Source organism: Stegostoma tigrinum, chromosome 33, assembly GCF_030684315.1.
Source record: "Stegostoma tigrinum isolate sSteTig4 chromosome 33, sSteTig4.hap1, whole genome shotgun sequence".
Taxonomy (NCBI): Eukaryota; Metazoa; Chordata; class Chondrichthyes; order Orectolobiformes; family Stegostomatidae; genus Stegostoma; species Stegostoma tigrinum.
Genome location: NC_081386.1, coordinates 31642763 through 31659007, shown reverse-complemented (window position 1 = coordinate 31659007; position 16245 = coordinate 31642763). Strand labels below are relative to the sequence as shown.

The 16245-nt window shown below is 40.8% G+C and overlaps 1 protein-coding gene across 4 annotated transcripts in view; it reads right to left on the bottom strand.

The window, feature by feature from the left end:
- The window catches only part of kif23 (kinesin family member 23), a 53214-nt gene that overhangs the window by 22157 nt on the left and 14812 nt on the right, over nucleotides 1-16245 (bottom strand). For 2 of the 4 annotated variants that reach the window (XM_048563143.2, XM_048563146.2), the window contains exons 6-17: nucleotides 15291-15406; nucleotides 11776-11946; nucleotides 8940-8981; nucleotides 5876-5988; nucleotides 5285-5406; nucleotides 4766-4868; nucleotides 3048-3127; nucleotides 2711-2830; nucleotides 2223-2382; nucleotides 1054-1215; nucleotides 769-935; nucleotides 121-294 (exon numbers count right to left, since the gene is read on the bottom strand). In XM_048563143.2, coding sequence (XP_048419100.1) covers nucleotides 121-294; nucleotides 769-935; nucleotides 1054-1215; nucleotides 2223-2382; nucleotides 2711-2830; nucleotides 3048-3127; nucleotides 4766-4868; nucleotides 5285-5406; nucleotides 5876-5988; nucleotides 8940-8981; nucleotides 11776-11946; nucleotides 15291-15406 — 1530 coding nt within the window. The remainder of the gene's footprint in view (nucleotides 1-120; nucleotides 295-768; nucleotides 936-1053; nucleotides 1216-2222; nucleotides 2383-2710; nucleotides 2831-3047; nucleotides 3128-4765; nucleotides 4869-5284; nucleotides 5407-5875; nucleotides 5989-8939; nucleotides 8982-11775; nucleotides 11947-15290; nucleotides 15407-16245) is intronic. The other 2 variants (XM_048563144.2, XM_048563147.2) reach the window with 1 other exon arrangement.

Sequence of the window (16245 nt, the reverse complement as noted above, 5' to 3'; positions counted from 1 at the left end):
TAATTATTTACAGTATAGTTTGACCATTTATATTAAAAAAGAGCTTTATTGAACACTAAACTGGAAGTATTAAGCTGTAACTCCATGCACATCACCGAATTCAGAACCCAAATTACTCACGCATTCTTTCTCCCATTTCATCTTTGTATCTGTCATCACTCCTTGCATTCTCTGCTCCAAGCGCCGTTTATCTGATAGCTCTCGATGCAGCTTCTGGTCTCTCTCCTCCAGCTCGTGTTGCAAGGCTCGCTTGTCCTCTTCATAAATATTTGCTGTTTTTTGCAATATCTCAATCTTATGGGGAGAAACATAAAATTCGCTTCAGCTATAAAATAATAACAGTAGGATTTGGCAATACTTTCTCTCATTGGTTAGTGAGAAAACAAGGCTGCCCTTGTCCATGAAAAGGTGCTCCTAGAACAGGTGCCATGATCTTTTTCATTCTTCTGTTCATACCCACCACTGCAAAGATCCATCACCACTGGGGCAAAGTTAGTCTCTAAAGTACTAATTGTTCAGAATGGCAACAATTTTAATTCTGATTGTAGATAAAAGCCATTGTGCAACTCAGAGATGTCTAAGTGAAACAAAAGAAAAGATGCACTGAGAGATCACAAGTCAGCTAAAAGGTACATTGAATATCATGCTCTGAATTGTTGAGAATCTGATGATCAACTAAAAATATAACATACAAATATTCATAGCAGCAAATCACATGCAAGTATTTCCTCACACCCTGGCATTGAGAGAAAAGAATAAAAAAGTTACCTTGTACTCCAAGGTTTTAACTTTCTTCTCCAGTCGCTCAGTCTCCGCTTTCTGTCCATTTATAAATCGGTCCTTTTCAAGCAGTTTTTCTTGCTGATCCTGTATGTAATTCTCCTTTGCTGTGAACTTATTGTCCCAATCATGAAGCATCCCTCTGATAGCGTTTACTGAGCAACATTGAGAAAACGATAGAAACTTATTTTGCTCTAAAGTCAAAATTGAAGAAGTGTTAATAAATTACACTAGTCAACAAAATAGGAAGTTTTTACTTTGCCCATCACATACCAGTTTTCTTCATCTCCTCAGCTGCCAGTTGCCGTATTTTATACCTTTGCTCCAAACACTCTATTAAGCGTGGTAAAGTTTGTTCATCATTGGGATCAGTTATCTCAACTGAAGGTAAAGATACAAAACTTTGCAGCAGAGCTTCTGCATCAGACGGATCTTCTGAAATTGCAGGCATGCAAGAAAAAGGAACTCAATTGGGATTGTGAAGCAAACATTACTGCCCTAAAATCCCTTTGACTCCTCATTGATTGATCTTTGAAGTTTTAACATTTGAAAGGGTGTTCTTCCTTCCCTATTGCATAAAAAACTAACACTACATTAGGAAGTAAATTTTAAAATATTTTTGAAGAAAATTTATATCAAAAAGCTAAGATAGTTTTCTTTAAGTTTGTTAAACAAATTTTTGTATTCTGGAGTTTAGTAAGCAAATAGAATATACTAAATCAACATGTAAACAATAAACAAGTCCAGGCCAGATTTTTAATCTCATAAAAAAGTTGTGGCAAAGATAAAATTCTGTTCAAGCAAAAAGATCTACTGCTGAGATAAAGCACTTGATGAAATATTACTAATTCTAAAATGGAAATACATTTCTCGAATTGTGTACAATAGAAAAGTTTTGACTTGTTAACCATGACTCAGTTGGTAACAGTCTGCAAACCATGAGTATCCCTAAGTCCCACTTTAGTGATTTGAACAAAATGCTACCACACAGTTCTAAGGATGTGCTGCACTGCTGGAGGTGCCACCCTTTGAAATAAGGCATTAAATCATGGCCCTGTCTACCTTTTCTGGTGAAGGTAAAATACACAAATGTCCCATAAGACTACTACAAAGAGGAGGAAAGTTATTCATATTGTTCTGAGCTAAATTTTCATCTCTCAAATCAACATCACTAAAACAGATTCTGTTTCTAGGACTTGATGACAGCATATTGACCTCTGCGTTTCATCTGCTCAAATCAAATCAAAGTATCAAATTTGCATACATGACCAACTTCATGGATTTTGAATGAGGAGAGCAAGGTTGGATTTGAGTCATCTAGAAAGGAGGACACCACACAAAGACTCCATTTGAAATTTTGGGAATTCATTTCAAAACAGGATGGTGCCCATTTTAAACAGAAATCAATCAGGATAGCAATTTTTTTCTTTACAGTACAATACCTCCATATATGGGGCCTCCTCGTAGTTCTAGCCTCCTTGTCAATTCTTCTTTGAAAGCTTGATTCCTGTATCGACGGCCTGGAGTGAGACCACAGATTGGTTTATCCACAGGTCTGGCCACTTCCACTTCTTGAGTCATTTCAGCAAATCTCATAACCAGCTGCAATGTAAAAACATTCAAATTAGAATGTCCATGTATGAATTCAAAAAGTCATTATGATCTTGACTGAAAAAGATGCCAACTTTAAGAGGAAACAAAAGCTCTTTACAAGCCTAAAAGCATGCTTTAGACAGACAACCTCATTAAAACAACTACAAAAACAAGTGTCAAGAAGCTGGATGTAACCCAGATGTGTTACACCTAGCCTCAAGGGACAGATATTCAACATATATGTCAATCTACCACATTCAGTATTGCTCAAAGTCTAATGATGTTCAGACATGCTGAGTGATGTGACAATCTCCCACATTCTTTCTGCAGCACTCACCAAGGTTTCTTCATAGTCATCAGCCTTGGGATTGACACACACAATCATCCGAACTTTTCCCTCACCGTCGAAGTAGTTTTTAAAAAGATGAGTGAGCTTTGAATCTCTGTATGGAACCATCTGTAAAGAAAAATATAGCTACCGCATGACACCTTACACTGAAATTGTTTATTGATATACTTTACGAATAATCTGTGCAAAAACAGAAAAGAACAGTAAAAATTATGCACTGAAGTTACAGTCTCCAAACACTGCACATCTCATTGTATAATACTGCAACAGCATTCTTGATTGCTTAAATCCAAATCACTAATGAAATTCAAAAAGAGAATGTTACCTTATTTGTTCCATACATTTGGTTTTCTCTTAGTACTTCAATACATGTTCTCAATGTCATCAATGACTGATTAATGTTCCCTGCATAAGAGAACATAGAGAAGTTACTTTAATTGATTCTACTGCACAAAACAGTATGTTCACTCATTACTGTTAAGATTTTTTTGCCAAATATTGCCATTTCTGGTGAAAACCCAACCACAAGATTTAGAGGGATAGAACATAGAACATAGAACAGTACAGCACAGAACAGGCCCTTCAGCCCACAATGTTGTGCCGACCATTGATCCTCATGTATGCACCCTCAAATTTCTGTGACCATATACATGTCCAGCAGTCTCTTAAATGACCCCAATGACCTTGCTTCCACAACTGCTGCTGGCAACGCATTCCATGCTCTCACAACTCTCTGCGTAAAGAACCTGCCTCTGACATCCCCTCGATACTTTCCACCAACCAGCTTAAAACTATGACCCCTCGTGCTAGCCATTTCTGCCCTGGGAAATAGTCTCTGGCTATCAACTCTATCTATGCCTCTCATTATCTTGTATACCTCAATTAGGTCCCCTCTCCTCCTCCTTTTCTCCAATGAAAAGAGACCGAGCTCAGTCAACCTCTCTTCATAAGATAAGCCCTCCAGTCCAGGCAGCATCCTCGTAAACCTCCTCTGAACCCTCTCCAAAGCATCCACATCTTTCCTATAATAGGGCGCCCAGAACTGGACGCAGTATTCCAAGTGCGGTCTAACCAAAAGTTTTATAGAGCTGCAACAAGATCTCACGACTCTTAAACTCAATCCCCCTGTTAGCCAGAGGCTACAAAATTAAGATTCTCCAAGTTTTACACAGACACTAACAGCATTCTGAACTTTTAATCTCAGAACATAATTTACCAAGGAGCAATTACGGATTGACTATCTAATAACTGTATGCTGCAACTTCAGACACATAAGAAATAATAAAATCATCCAAATGCATATCATGAAAATATACAAATACACACGAACAGAGAATATAGGCCAGGAATTAAATTTTGAGAAAAGTAAAATGAGATTATTTCTCAAAGTTAGGAGTCAAACAGATCTGTGGCATGTTTGGACAAATTCTCAAAATTCACAAATGAGTAGCCAGTTTAAAAATTAAAAGCAAAAGTTAATTTATGCTTATAACTGCGCGAAGATTAGTTTTATAGGAAGATAGAAATCTTTATACAGTAGATGGTAAAGCAAGTTATACTTCAATTCCAATCTTTAAAAGAATATTTCGTATGGAACTGCAAATTAGCTCAAAACCATATGAAAATTGCCCAAGAACAGCACAGCTTCGAAAGGGTATCCATATTTAGGAATTTGGACTTTTTATAGTCTTTTGGCATCCAAAAATGCCAGCAAATTAAAAAAAAACACACCTTGTCTCAACTGATCTCAAGTTCTCACTATGCAGCTGCATGAACATCCTTGCTCAGTGTGGACATTTGTACCACTTGGGTTACACCAAAAAAAACTGCCCAACCTTACGACATATTCAGAGTTCCGTACCCAGCATCTGCTTTGGGCAATGATGCCTTCCAGTCCATACAGCAAATGAAATTAAAACTAATATCAACAGTGTTAAAAACTACAGTTATGTAACACAAACACAAACCAAAAGTTGCCAAGTCAAAAACATTTGGACCACAAACAAATTCACGAGCAATATTTTGTTTTATGAAATTCCTTACCTGTCTCTCGCAACCTGCTGCCTTCAGCTTTTGTTCTGTTAGTTCTCTCACTTCCTGCTAAGTCCACTAAGGATAGTTGGCTCACTATTGTCTGATCCTTAGCCTAAGACAAAAGGAAATACGCACGTGGCTTCAACTTACACACACACCAAATTGAAATACACACTTAACTGGAGGAAGGGGTAGAGGTACAGGATTTTTAGTAGAAAGGTTTCATATGGCAAAGGTCAAAGATAGTAGAAGGCTCAACAAACAAGGTAGGGAGTCAAGGGTGGGGGGGGGGGGGGAGGGGAGAGAAAAGATAGAGAGTCAAAAAAAATTAAAAAAGAAAAACAAACAAATATACATTACATTGAATAAAACTTTTGCTATGACTTTATGGAGCTAGACATAAGTGATATGCACATATAGGGCAATGCTACCCAATATTCCAGGTCATTTGAAATGTTGGCATGCCAGATTCTTGATAATTTGCAATTAAAAGGCAATAAATTAAACATTTTCCTCAATCCCATTTACCTGAAGGACATTGTCACCATCAGCATCTAACGGAGCCTGAGCCAACTTGATAATGAAAACACTATGTGAACGGCTCGATTCCCGATTTAATGTAGTGTTAGCTATACGTCGTTTCTTCTGGCCTGCAAAGAGAAAGCATGTCCAGAACCTGGTTTACAGACAGTAAGGCAATTAGGGAGAGCAAGTAACTAGATTTCCATAAAGCAATCATAATTAGAAACACGTAGTTAATTATTGTCTACAAATCAACAGCCTGGTTCTTTGCAATACCAGGTGCCTTATATTGCTTTCAAATACCAACGTACCAAAATGTACTGTACATAGGTTGAGCTCAGAATATTCTCAAATGCCAAAGTTAATTATTTAAATCTAATATTTTGAAGATGAACCATCTTTACCCAATCTTTAACAACGGTTTTATCTAGTTTAAGTAGAAATCAAAATGTCACACTGTCATATTTTTGAATCTGAACTGTCTTAGACTACTCTGAAATACATGTGGACGCGGTGCTATTTCACTCTAACCTTATGGGCAAACAGCAATCTGAATATCAAGATGGAAAATGACGACAATGAAAATGCAATTCTCACCTTTCCAAAATACTTCAAAAGCTTCTTCCGTAGACTTCACCTCTACCTCCATGCAACCAGCCACATACATGTTATGATTAGAATCTTCTCGAAGAATTTTGGATTGTGGAGGTCTGTAAGCAAACATTGGCTGCTTAAATCTCAGTGATATTAAAACGGAAAAGTCCAGACAGTGATAACATACTCAATATTCCGGAAATCTATACACAATGTCAAAATAAATCTAAGGAGCTTATTATTAAAAGTCAGGACACCAACATAAATTCTAAATCAAAATTTTATTATAAAATTTAATTGCATATGCATTTTATATTTGAGCAGCAATGGAGAGTCTGAGCAATCTAAAACCTTAGTTTCACTGATTTGAATAGCAAACAAATGGCAAACTGAGAAAGCATTTGAACTAAATGAAAAATTTACCTATCGGTTCTCTATCTCTTTACAAGAGGGCCCAGACTTTTACATTAACGTATCCCTTTAGAATGGATTCATTTTTCATTCTACCTACCTGACCATTGTCAGGGCAAATCGAACAAACATTACTCACAGTTTACCTTTGCTGAATGTTAAGATTCAATTCATGCAACTATCAAGTAAGTGAAATTTTATTGCTTCTAAATTGCATAGGAAATTTCTAAGTTGGTCCAAGGAAGCCAGCTTCAAGTGGGATTGCCATATCAATTTTAGATTATTGCAACTGCATGCAGGATAATGAGTTTCAGTAGATTTCATAACAGTACCAGTTGTGTGTTTAATATAGAAAACAGCGATCCTGGTTTATTATGAGAAACAAAACCAGAAATCATCTTAAGCAGTGAAGCCGAATTGCAAACTTCTGTAGAAATCATCCATATAAAACTCACCAAGAGTTGTTACAATTTCTTAAAGTGGTATTTCAAATTCACTAGATAACAAGGTGTAGAGCTGGATGAATACAGCAGGCCAAGAAGCAAAGGAGCAGGAAGGCTGACGTTTCGAGCCTGGACCCTTCTTCAGAACTGTGGGAGGGGAAGGGGATTCTGAAATAAATGTTGGGGGGTTGGGGGGAGGCAGATAGAAGATGGATAAAGGAGAAGATAGGTGGAGAGGAGACAGACTGGTCAAAGAAGCTGGGATGGAGCCAGTAAAAGGTGAGCGTAGGTGGTGAGGTAGGGAGGAGATAGGTCAATCCAGGGAGGACGGACAGGTCAAAAGGGGTGGGATGAGGTCAGTAGGTAGGAATTGGGGGTGGGGCTTGAGGTGGGAGGAGGGATTGAGATTTTCTCTCATCATCTCTTTCAAATTCACTACCTTGTTTCCAAATGGGGCAGAGATTGTCTGTCATTCAATATATTTTGAAAACAATTTGAATTGAGTGAATAATGATCAATATCCTAAAGTGGTATTTACAACCAAAAAGTTAAAACAATTTAAGGCAAGCAGAACAATATAGGGTACCTTCTGTCCACCTAGCAACTAACTCTACCGTAATGCTTGATTTTAAAATGTAGTATATCGCAGCAATGTTAAAGAAAGTGTTTAAAGAGAGAATTTACATGTTCAAACATATTACCAATGCGTGTGAAGTTTACTTTATAATGTACTAGCGCAGAACAGCAAAAAATTAAAAAGTCAAGAAACCAGGTCTGGATTTTTCCAAAATCATAACATATCCCAAACTTTTCTCCATGCTGCTGCTGTATAAAAAAAAACTTTAGCTGGACTACATTTGGAGTATTGTGTAGAGTTCCCGTTGCCACAGTAAAGAATGGGGAGGCTTTGGAGAGAGTACAAAAGAGGGTTACCAGGATGGTGCCGGAATTGGAGTGTATTAGCAATGTCTTCATATTGAAGAAACTTGCAATGTTTTCACTAAAGCATCGGAAGCGGAGGGGTGACCTGATAGAAGTAAATAAGATTATGAGAGGCAAGGAATCGAGTGCATAGTCAGAGTCTGAGTCTTTTTCCCCAGGGTGGAAATGTCAAATACAAGGGGGACAGATTTAAAGTGAGGTGGGAAGTTTCAAGGCGATGTTTGCAGCTATTTTTACTCAAGAGGGTCACAGATGCCTGGGATGCACTATAGGGGAGGTGGTGGAAGCAGATACAATAGCAACATTTGAGAGGCATTGACACAGACATGAACATGAACAGGCAGGGAAATAGAGGGACATGGACCACATGCAGGTAGATGGAATTAGTTTATAATAGCATATGGTCAGCACAGACATGATTTAGCCAAAAGGCCTGTTCTTGTGCTGTATTGTTCTATGTTTAACTAAAGGATAATTTTAAATGTTTCTCTCCTCGTACTTTGACCAATATTGATCCTATAACCAGGAACAGATTTTCTGCATTATCTACTTGACAGGTCTTAGTGGGAGTAAATGAACTACTACACTCCCCTACCTTACAAGCAATTAGTCTTAGTGAAGTAGCTGTCAATGCTTTTGAGATCCTGAGGCCACAAAGAAGCATTTCAGGGCATGCATGGTTGTGAAATGAGCTACCTAAAATAGTAGCTCTCCCAGCCCTCTTCAGAACACCTGTAAAGTTGATAGAAATACTACTGGCATACAAATGATCAAGAGAAGCTCTTCTACCCCTTAGAAAGAATGCAAGCTGAGTATTTGTCAACTACAAAATTCCACCGAAATGATACAAATATCTACTTACAAAGTGAAATGTATTATCAAAATAAGAGGGAAAGAGAGCTCACAAACACACACTTCATTGGCCATCAGATGTATTTACTAAACATATAAATCAAACACACAGTGATATGCTTGTCACTGGAAAGCATTTTTTTTGCAACAAAGTAAGTTAAAAAAGTCAAGCATTTGTTGCGCTGGCATTGTGTTGTTCCATGCTACAGGCTAAGCACAAGCAGGGAGAGACTTTATTCATGCTTGGGGCCACTATTGGTCACCAGAACTAATAAGCCATGGGGTAGATTGACAATACTGGTCTGTTAGCCAGGGAAGGGCAATATTAGCTAGAACAAAACATCGGCCAGGTAAATTTTAGCCAACTAGTCTACCAATTACTCAGATTACCACTGGCAGCTTGTACATTAGAGACGTACATGAACTCAACGTTTCGCACAGGAGTGCTGTTACTGTTCCACCTAATAAAGAAACATGGCAAATTATTACAAAAAAATTACCATTAAGCTGTGTCAAAAAAAAAACTGTTCAGTTACGTGGCACCTGAAAAAGATGACTGAACACATACTGAAACCTGCTCAATTTTCAGACCCTACATTAAAATTTATTATATTAAGCGAAAAGAGAGAGGTTTTGGGAGATTACAATTCACCTTGGAAAAGTTGGGTATTGAATTTAAACAGCAGTTGAATGGTTGGTACACAGGATGTTTCAAACTATTTTTATATATACAGATATCTGCACTGCCTAAAACAATAATAGCAGTGTTAAAAAGGCACGTCCCAGTACTGATTGAGTACATACAGATCCCAGATATAACAAATTTACGAAGGAGCCAATTTGGTTGTGGTGGTGGTAGTGGGAGAAAGAAGTGACTAAGAACGTTTTCAATGTATGCAAACAATCACCCCACCTTCTCTATTCCCTGTCTTGCATGCACAATAATGTAAAAGTTTTTTTTGGGTGAGGTTAAAGAGTGGGAAATATTTAGCTTTCTGCAAAAAGGAATCTGTTTTAAAAAAAAATCACAACACACAGAGCAAGTTAATTCAAAGCAATTCAATATTTTTAAACACAGTTAAGATCTAAAGAGATGGGTATACTTAATTACTTCAAAACTTCAGTAGGACCATTAATTTTTTGAAGCAGACTTATCGTAGGTTACTAACAGAGACATTAGGACTCAGGCTTTAGGCAATACATGAATTATAACCCATCAGTAATCTCTCTGGTACTGCTGATGAGCAGTGCACGATCAATGCCCAAAATCCAAACTCACATCTTGGAACATCACTCCAGATCGCGGCGTGATGGCGTGACTCAGGCACTAAGGGGCCAGACTCAGATGTGCAGGATATCAGGGTTCAAACTACAGATCAAAACTCCAGATAAAACATCTTAAAATTGAGCTAACAGTTGAATTGAGAGCATATGAGAGAAATTTCAAGATACTGATACTTCTCAGCTTCTATGTAACGCACTCCACAAGGTCACAGCAAAGTCTGTCCAATTGCACACATTTTGAAGTTAAAATGAATAAATATGTGGGCCATTCCATATTTGAGACAACAGTTCCAAGTTACTGATTTTAATGTTTATACTTCAGTATCAAATTAGAAAAAAGCCTCATCTTCCACAATTTTTTGACTCCCTTGGCAATGTTTGCATCCTGCAGGGCAAGCAGATTGCACTCATTTCTGTTGGCAGCACGACAGAAATCTTGTGCTACAGCAGGTCTAATAACCTAAGACGAAACACTTTTCCTTCTCTTTCTTTGGAGAAATAGCTAGCTTCCAGTCGCTCCTCCATTGCTATTTTGATCTGGTAGCATGTCACACAATCTTATTAAATACATAGAACCATAGTCATACAGCACGGAAACAGACCCTTAGATCCAACCAGTCCATGCCAAACATAACCCCAAACTAAACTGGTCGCTCCTGGCCCATATCCCTCCAAACCTTTCCTGTCCACATACTTATCCAAATGTCTTTTAAACACTAATTGTACCCGCATCCACCACTTCCTCAGGGAGTTCATTCCACACACAAACCATTGTGTGTGAAAATTTACCTCTTATGTCCTTCAAATTAAAGGGGGACCTTGATCAAATGGATCAATCGAGTAAAAAATGGCAGATGGGGTTCAATCTGGATAAATGAGAGATATTGCAGTTGGTACAACAGGGGTAGGGGTTATACAACTAATGGTAGGGACTTGGGTAGTGTTGTAGAACAGAGGGCCCTAGGGAGGCAGATTGAAGATGGATAGAGGCCAAGATAGGTGGAGAGGAGACAGACAAGTTAAAGGGGCGGGGATGGAGCCAGTAGAGGTATCCATGTGAATTTCACAAGTTTCAAAATCCTCCCCTCCCCACCCATTGCATCCCCACCTCCCTAACCTGTTCTTCCTCTCACCTATCCCCTCTTCCCACCTCAAGCCGCACCTCCATCTACCTACTAACCTCATTCCGCCCCCTTGACCTGTCCGTCTTCCCCGGACTGACCTATCTCCTCCCTACCTTCCCACCTACACTCACCTTTACTGGCTCCATCCCAATCCCTTTAACTTGTCTGTCTCCTCGCCACCTATCTTCTCCTCTATCCATCTTCAATCCGCCTCCCCCTCTCTCCCTATTTATTTCAGAACCCTCTCCCCCTCTCCCTTTTCTGAAGAAGGGTCTAGGCCCGAAACGTCAGCTTTTGTGCTCCTAAGATGCTGCTTGGCCTGCTGTGTTCACCCAGCTCCACACTTTGTTATCTTGGTTAAAAAGGCATTTAGCACATTTGCCTTCATTGCTCACTCCTTTGATTATAGGAGTTGGGAAGTCATGTTCAGGTTGTAACTGACATTAGTGAGGACTGTTCTGGAATACAGTGTCCAGTTCTGGTTGCCCAGTTATAAAAAGGATATTATCAAGCTGGAAAAGGGTTCAGAAGTGATTTACCAGGATGTTGCTGGGTATGGAAAGTTTAAAGGAATAAAAGGAAGGCTGGATAGGCTGGGAATTTCTTCATTGGAGCGTGGGAGGTTGAGAAGTGAAAGAAGTTTATAAAATAATGAAAATTAATGGTAACTGTCTTTTCCCTAGGATGGGGGATTTCAAGGCAAGGGGGTACATTTTTAAGGCGAGAGGAGATAGATTTAAAAAGACATAATAGGCAAAACATAATGGATTTAGTATGTACGCAGGCAGGTACTGAAGAAGTGGCAGACCATCACAATAGCCAATGCAAAATTTTTAATGCAACCTACTTGGGTTTGATTGGATCTTGCGGTATTTCTTCAAGAAGGTCATAAAGATAGTTGTTGTAGATTTCAATGTAAGAAACAAATAGACTATAAACACTGTCCTCATCAACTCCCTCAGCTTTGCAGTGCTCAGGCACAGTAATCATATCTGCAAACTCAGGGTCCATTTTATGCCTGTGAAAAGAAAATATTTCAACAGATTTAATACTACTATGATCAGAAAGAGACATCATAAAAAAATTCCTTTGTTTTATTATTCATTCATGCAAGATTTACACGCACTTTCAAACTAGAGGCAGCCCTAATTAAATGTGACACTATTGCTTGAGATGTGGATTCTATTCAACTCTATTTCTGTATCTCAAAGCCAAACAAACAGTGAGTATTCTTCACATGACCCCATAAAAATTGCTGTTTGACCAAGTTGCTCAGGCATTTACACATGAACATAATTTGTTTTTTACTAGATGCAACATGGAGTTTGAGCAGCAGTGACACTATGAAAATCATAGTGCTGCTCCAACGGAGATCAGTTATTTCAATTAAAAAAAGGTATCAAATCATGAGCATTTCTATTGCATCAGGAAGCTGTTTTTCAAACTGAAAAACACGTACGGATGGTTGAGGTAAAGCAACAAGTGTTTATGGTTAATCACTGGAATACAAGTGGAGTGTAATATATAAAGTAAGCAAAATTCAGTTCACAATGCTAGAAAGGTAAAGCTATCAAATCCTTCCCAGTTCCATTATATCTCCTGCAGAAGAAAAGTTAACTCCCAAATTGCCAAACAAAACAAAGTTCAAACAGTAAGCACACAGTAAAGCCTGCATTATTAAAGGCATGAACATGGTGTGCAGACAAAAGAGGCAAAACAAGAAATGACCATTGTGTGTAACTGAAGTTAAGGCCCATCTTAATTTTTTGTGTTCCAAAGCAGGCTCAAGCCTGAAGCAAGATAATAAAACGTGAGGCTGGATGAACACAGCAGGCCAAGCAGCATCTCAGGAGCACAAAAGCTGACGTTTCGGGCCTGGACCCTTCAGAGAGGGGGAATGGGGAGAGGGAACTGGAATAAATAGGGAGAGAGGGGGAGGCGGACCGAAGATGGAGAGTAAAGAAGATAGGTGGAGAGAGTATAGGTGGGGAGGTAGGGAGGGGATAGGTCAGTCCAGGGAAGACGGACAGGTCAAGGAGCAGGGATGAGGTTAGTAGGTAGATGGGGGTGCGAGGAAGGGATGGGCGAGAGGAAGAACCGGTTAGGGAGGCAGAGACAGGTTGGACTGGTTTTGGGATGCAGTGGCGGGGGGGGGGCTGGGCTGGTTGTGTGGTGCAGTGGGGGGAGGGGACGAACTGGGCTGGTTTAGGGATGCAGTAGGGGAAGGGGAGATTTTGAAACTGGTGAAGTCCACATTGATACCATAAGGCTGCAGGGTTCCCAGGCGGAATATGAGTTACTGTTCCTGCAACCTTCGGGTGGCATAATTGTGGCACTGCAGGAGGCCCATGATGGACATGTCATCTAGAGAATGGGAGGGGGAGTGGAAATGGTTTGCGACTGGGAGGTGCAGTTGTTTGTTGCGAACTGAGCGGAGGTGTTCTGCAAAGCGGTCTCCAAGCCTCCGCTTGGTTTCCCCAATGTAGAGGAAGCCGCACCGGGTACAGTGGATGCAGTATACCACATTGGCAGATGTGCAGGTGAACCTCTGCTTAATGTGGAATGTCATCTTGGGGCCTGGGATAGGGGTGAGGGAGGAGGTGTGGGAGCAAGTGTAGCATTTCCTGCGGTTGCAGGGGAAGGTGCCGGGTGTGGTGGGGTTGGAGGGCAGTGTGGAGCGAATAAGGGAGTCATGAAGAGAGTGGTCTCTCCGGAAAGCAGACGGGGGTGGGGATGGAAAAATTTCTTGGGTGGTGGGGTCGGACACATCCCTCACACCCCGCCCCCGCCACAACCGCCCTAAGAGGATCCCCCTCGTTCTCGTTCTCACACACCACCCTACCAACCTCCGGATACAACGCATCATCCTCCGACACTTCCGCCATCTACAATCCGACCCCACCACCCAAGACATTTTTCCAACCCCACCCCTGACTGCTTTCCGGAGAGACCACTCTCTCCGTGACTCCCTTGTTCGCTCCAAACTGCCCTCCAACCCCACCACACCCGGCACCTTCCCCTGCAACCACAGGAAATGGTACACTTGCCCCCACACCTCCTCCCTCACCCCTATCCCAGGCCCCAAGATGACATTCCACATTAAGCAGAGGTTCACCTGCACATCTGCCAATGTGGTATACTGCATCCACTGTACCCGGTGCGGCTTCCTCTACATTGGGGAAACCAAGCGGAGGCTTAGAGACCGCTTTGCAGAACACCTCCGCTCAGTTCGCAACAAACAACTGCACCTCCCAGTCGCAAACCATTTCCACTCCCCCTCCCATTCTCTAGATGACATGTCCATCATGGGCCTCCTGCACTGCCACAATGATGCCACCCGAAGGTTGCAGGAACAGCAACTCATATTCCGCCTGGGAACCCTGCAGCCTCATGGTATCAATGTGGACTTCACCAGTTTCAAAATCTCCCCTTCCCCCACTGCATCCCTAAACCAGCCCAGTTCGTCCCCTCCCCCCACTGCACCACACAACCAGCCCAGCTCTTCCGCCCCCCCACCCACTACATCCCAAAACCAGTCCAACCAGTCTCCGCCTCCCTAACCGGTTCTTCCTCTCACCCATCCCTTCCTCCCACCCCAAGCCGCACCCCCATCTACCTACTAACCTCATCCCTGCTCCTTGACCTGTCCGTCTTCCCTGGACTGACCTATCCCCTCCCTACCTCCCCACCTATACTCTCTCCACCTATCTTCTTTACTCTCCATCTTCGGTCCGCCTCCCCCTCTCTCCCTATTTATTCCAGTTCCCTCTCCCCATCCCCCTCTCTGATGAAGGGTCCAGGCCCCATACGTCAGCTTTTGTGCTCCTGAGATGCTGCTTGGCCTGCTGTGTTCATCCAGCCTCACATTTTATTATCTTGGAATTCTCCAGCATCTGCAGTTCACATTATTTCGAGCCTGAAGCAAGTAAGATTTGGTATGCGCCCACTATATGAGTGGGATTTCTGGCAGTAAGAGGGCACTACAGAGAATGCTCCCCAGGATAAGGGGCAACGGTGACAGGGACATTTGGAAGTGATCATAATTTCAGAGATGAGTGAGAAATAAGTGAGGGCTACTTTAAACGGTTTCCCTCAATCTGGAGATTCATATGATGAAATAATCAAAATCATTCCCCAGTATAACTAAATTAAGATTTCATTCAAAACACTACTTCACAGAAACATGTAAGGGAGTATGACAGACTGTAAAATTTTGCATGAAAATTTGAATGCAATCATTCAGAAAATAGTGGTCAACAGAATTTAAATTTAAAGACTACAATTTGAAAGTCCAATTCCTGGACTGCAAAACAAAAATCACACCTAGCAGCTCATCACATAACAAAGAGGCAATGTACCTACCTGGAGGAAAGGGTCTTGGGAATTGTGGAAGACTGGGCATCCCTTTTCTGACGTTCCAACAGAGCATCAACATCACCCTGCACCTCCATTGCATTCTTATCATCTGGCTTGAAAACCTGTAGATGATACAAACAATTCAAAATCATTTAAAGTTGCAGAGCTTTCTATACTTCTGACAGAGGTAAGATTATCCATGGTAGCATAGTTGAAGTATGGGCATCTTAAATATGAGCACTCAACAAGTTGTATGTAATACCATCAAAACATGGGTTACAAAGTTAAGTGGTACCAAAACTACCATGATCAGGCACGTTCTAGCTCTATTTAACAATATCAAGAGACATAACTTGTGCAGAATACGGTGTTTGGTGTTGAACAAAATAACATCTAACCTCGCTGTCATCACAGGAGGGAAATGCCAGATGATGCCCCCCCCACCCAGGACAAAACTATGGCAATGTGAAACTACAACACAGATGATGTGGAGTGGCTGGTGTTGGACTGGAGCGAACAAGATCAGAAGTCACATGATAATAGGTTATAGAGCAACAAGTTTATTTGAAATCTCAATCTTTTGGAGTGTCGCTGCTTCACCTGAACACCCTGCCCACTTCATCCGACAAAAGAGCAGCGCTCTGAAAGATTGCAATTTTAAATAAACTTGTTGGACTACAACCTGGTGTCATGTGACTTCTAACCTAAAACAGGAAAATTGTACACATCCATTTACTTCATTGAACTGACAAGCAGGAACTCAATTCCAACACAAACCCATGCTCACATCACAGCATTTTTTTCAAATGAAAGGGAACTTCAGACCGGTAGATTAATAGAGTCCCTTGGCTACTGGAATTAAATTTGTTCAAACTAATTGACAATCAATCAACAATTATCCTGGAGAAGGTAGTGGTGATTTCTCTTCTTGAACCACCACTCTCCTGAAGCTATATGGACA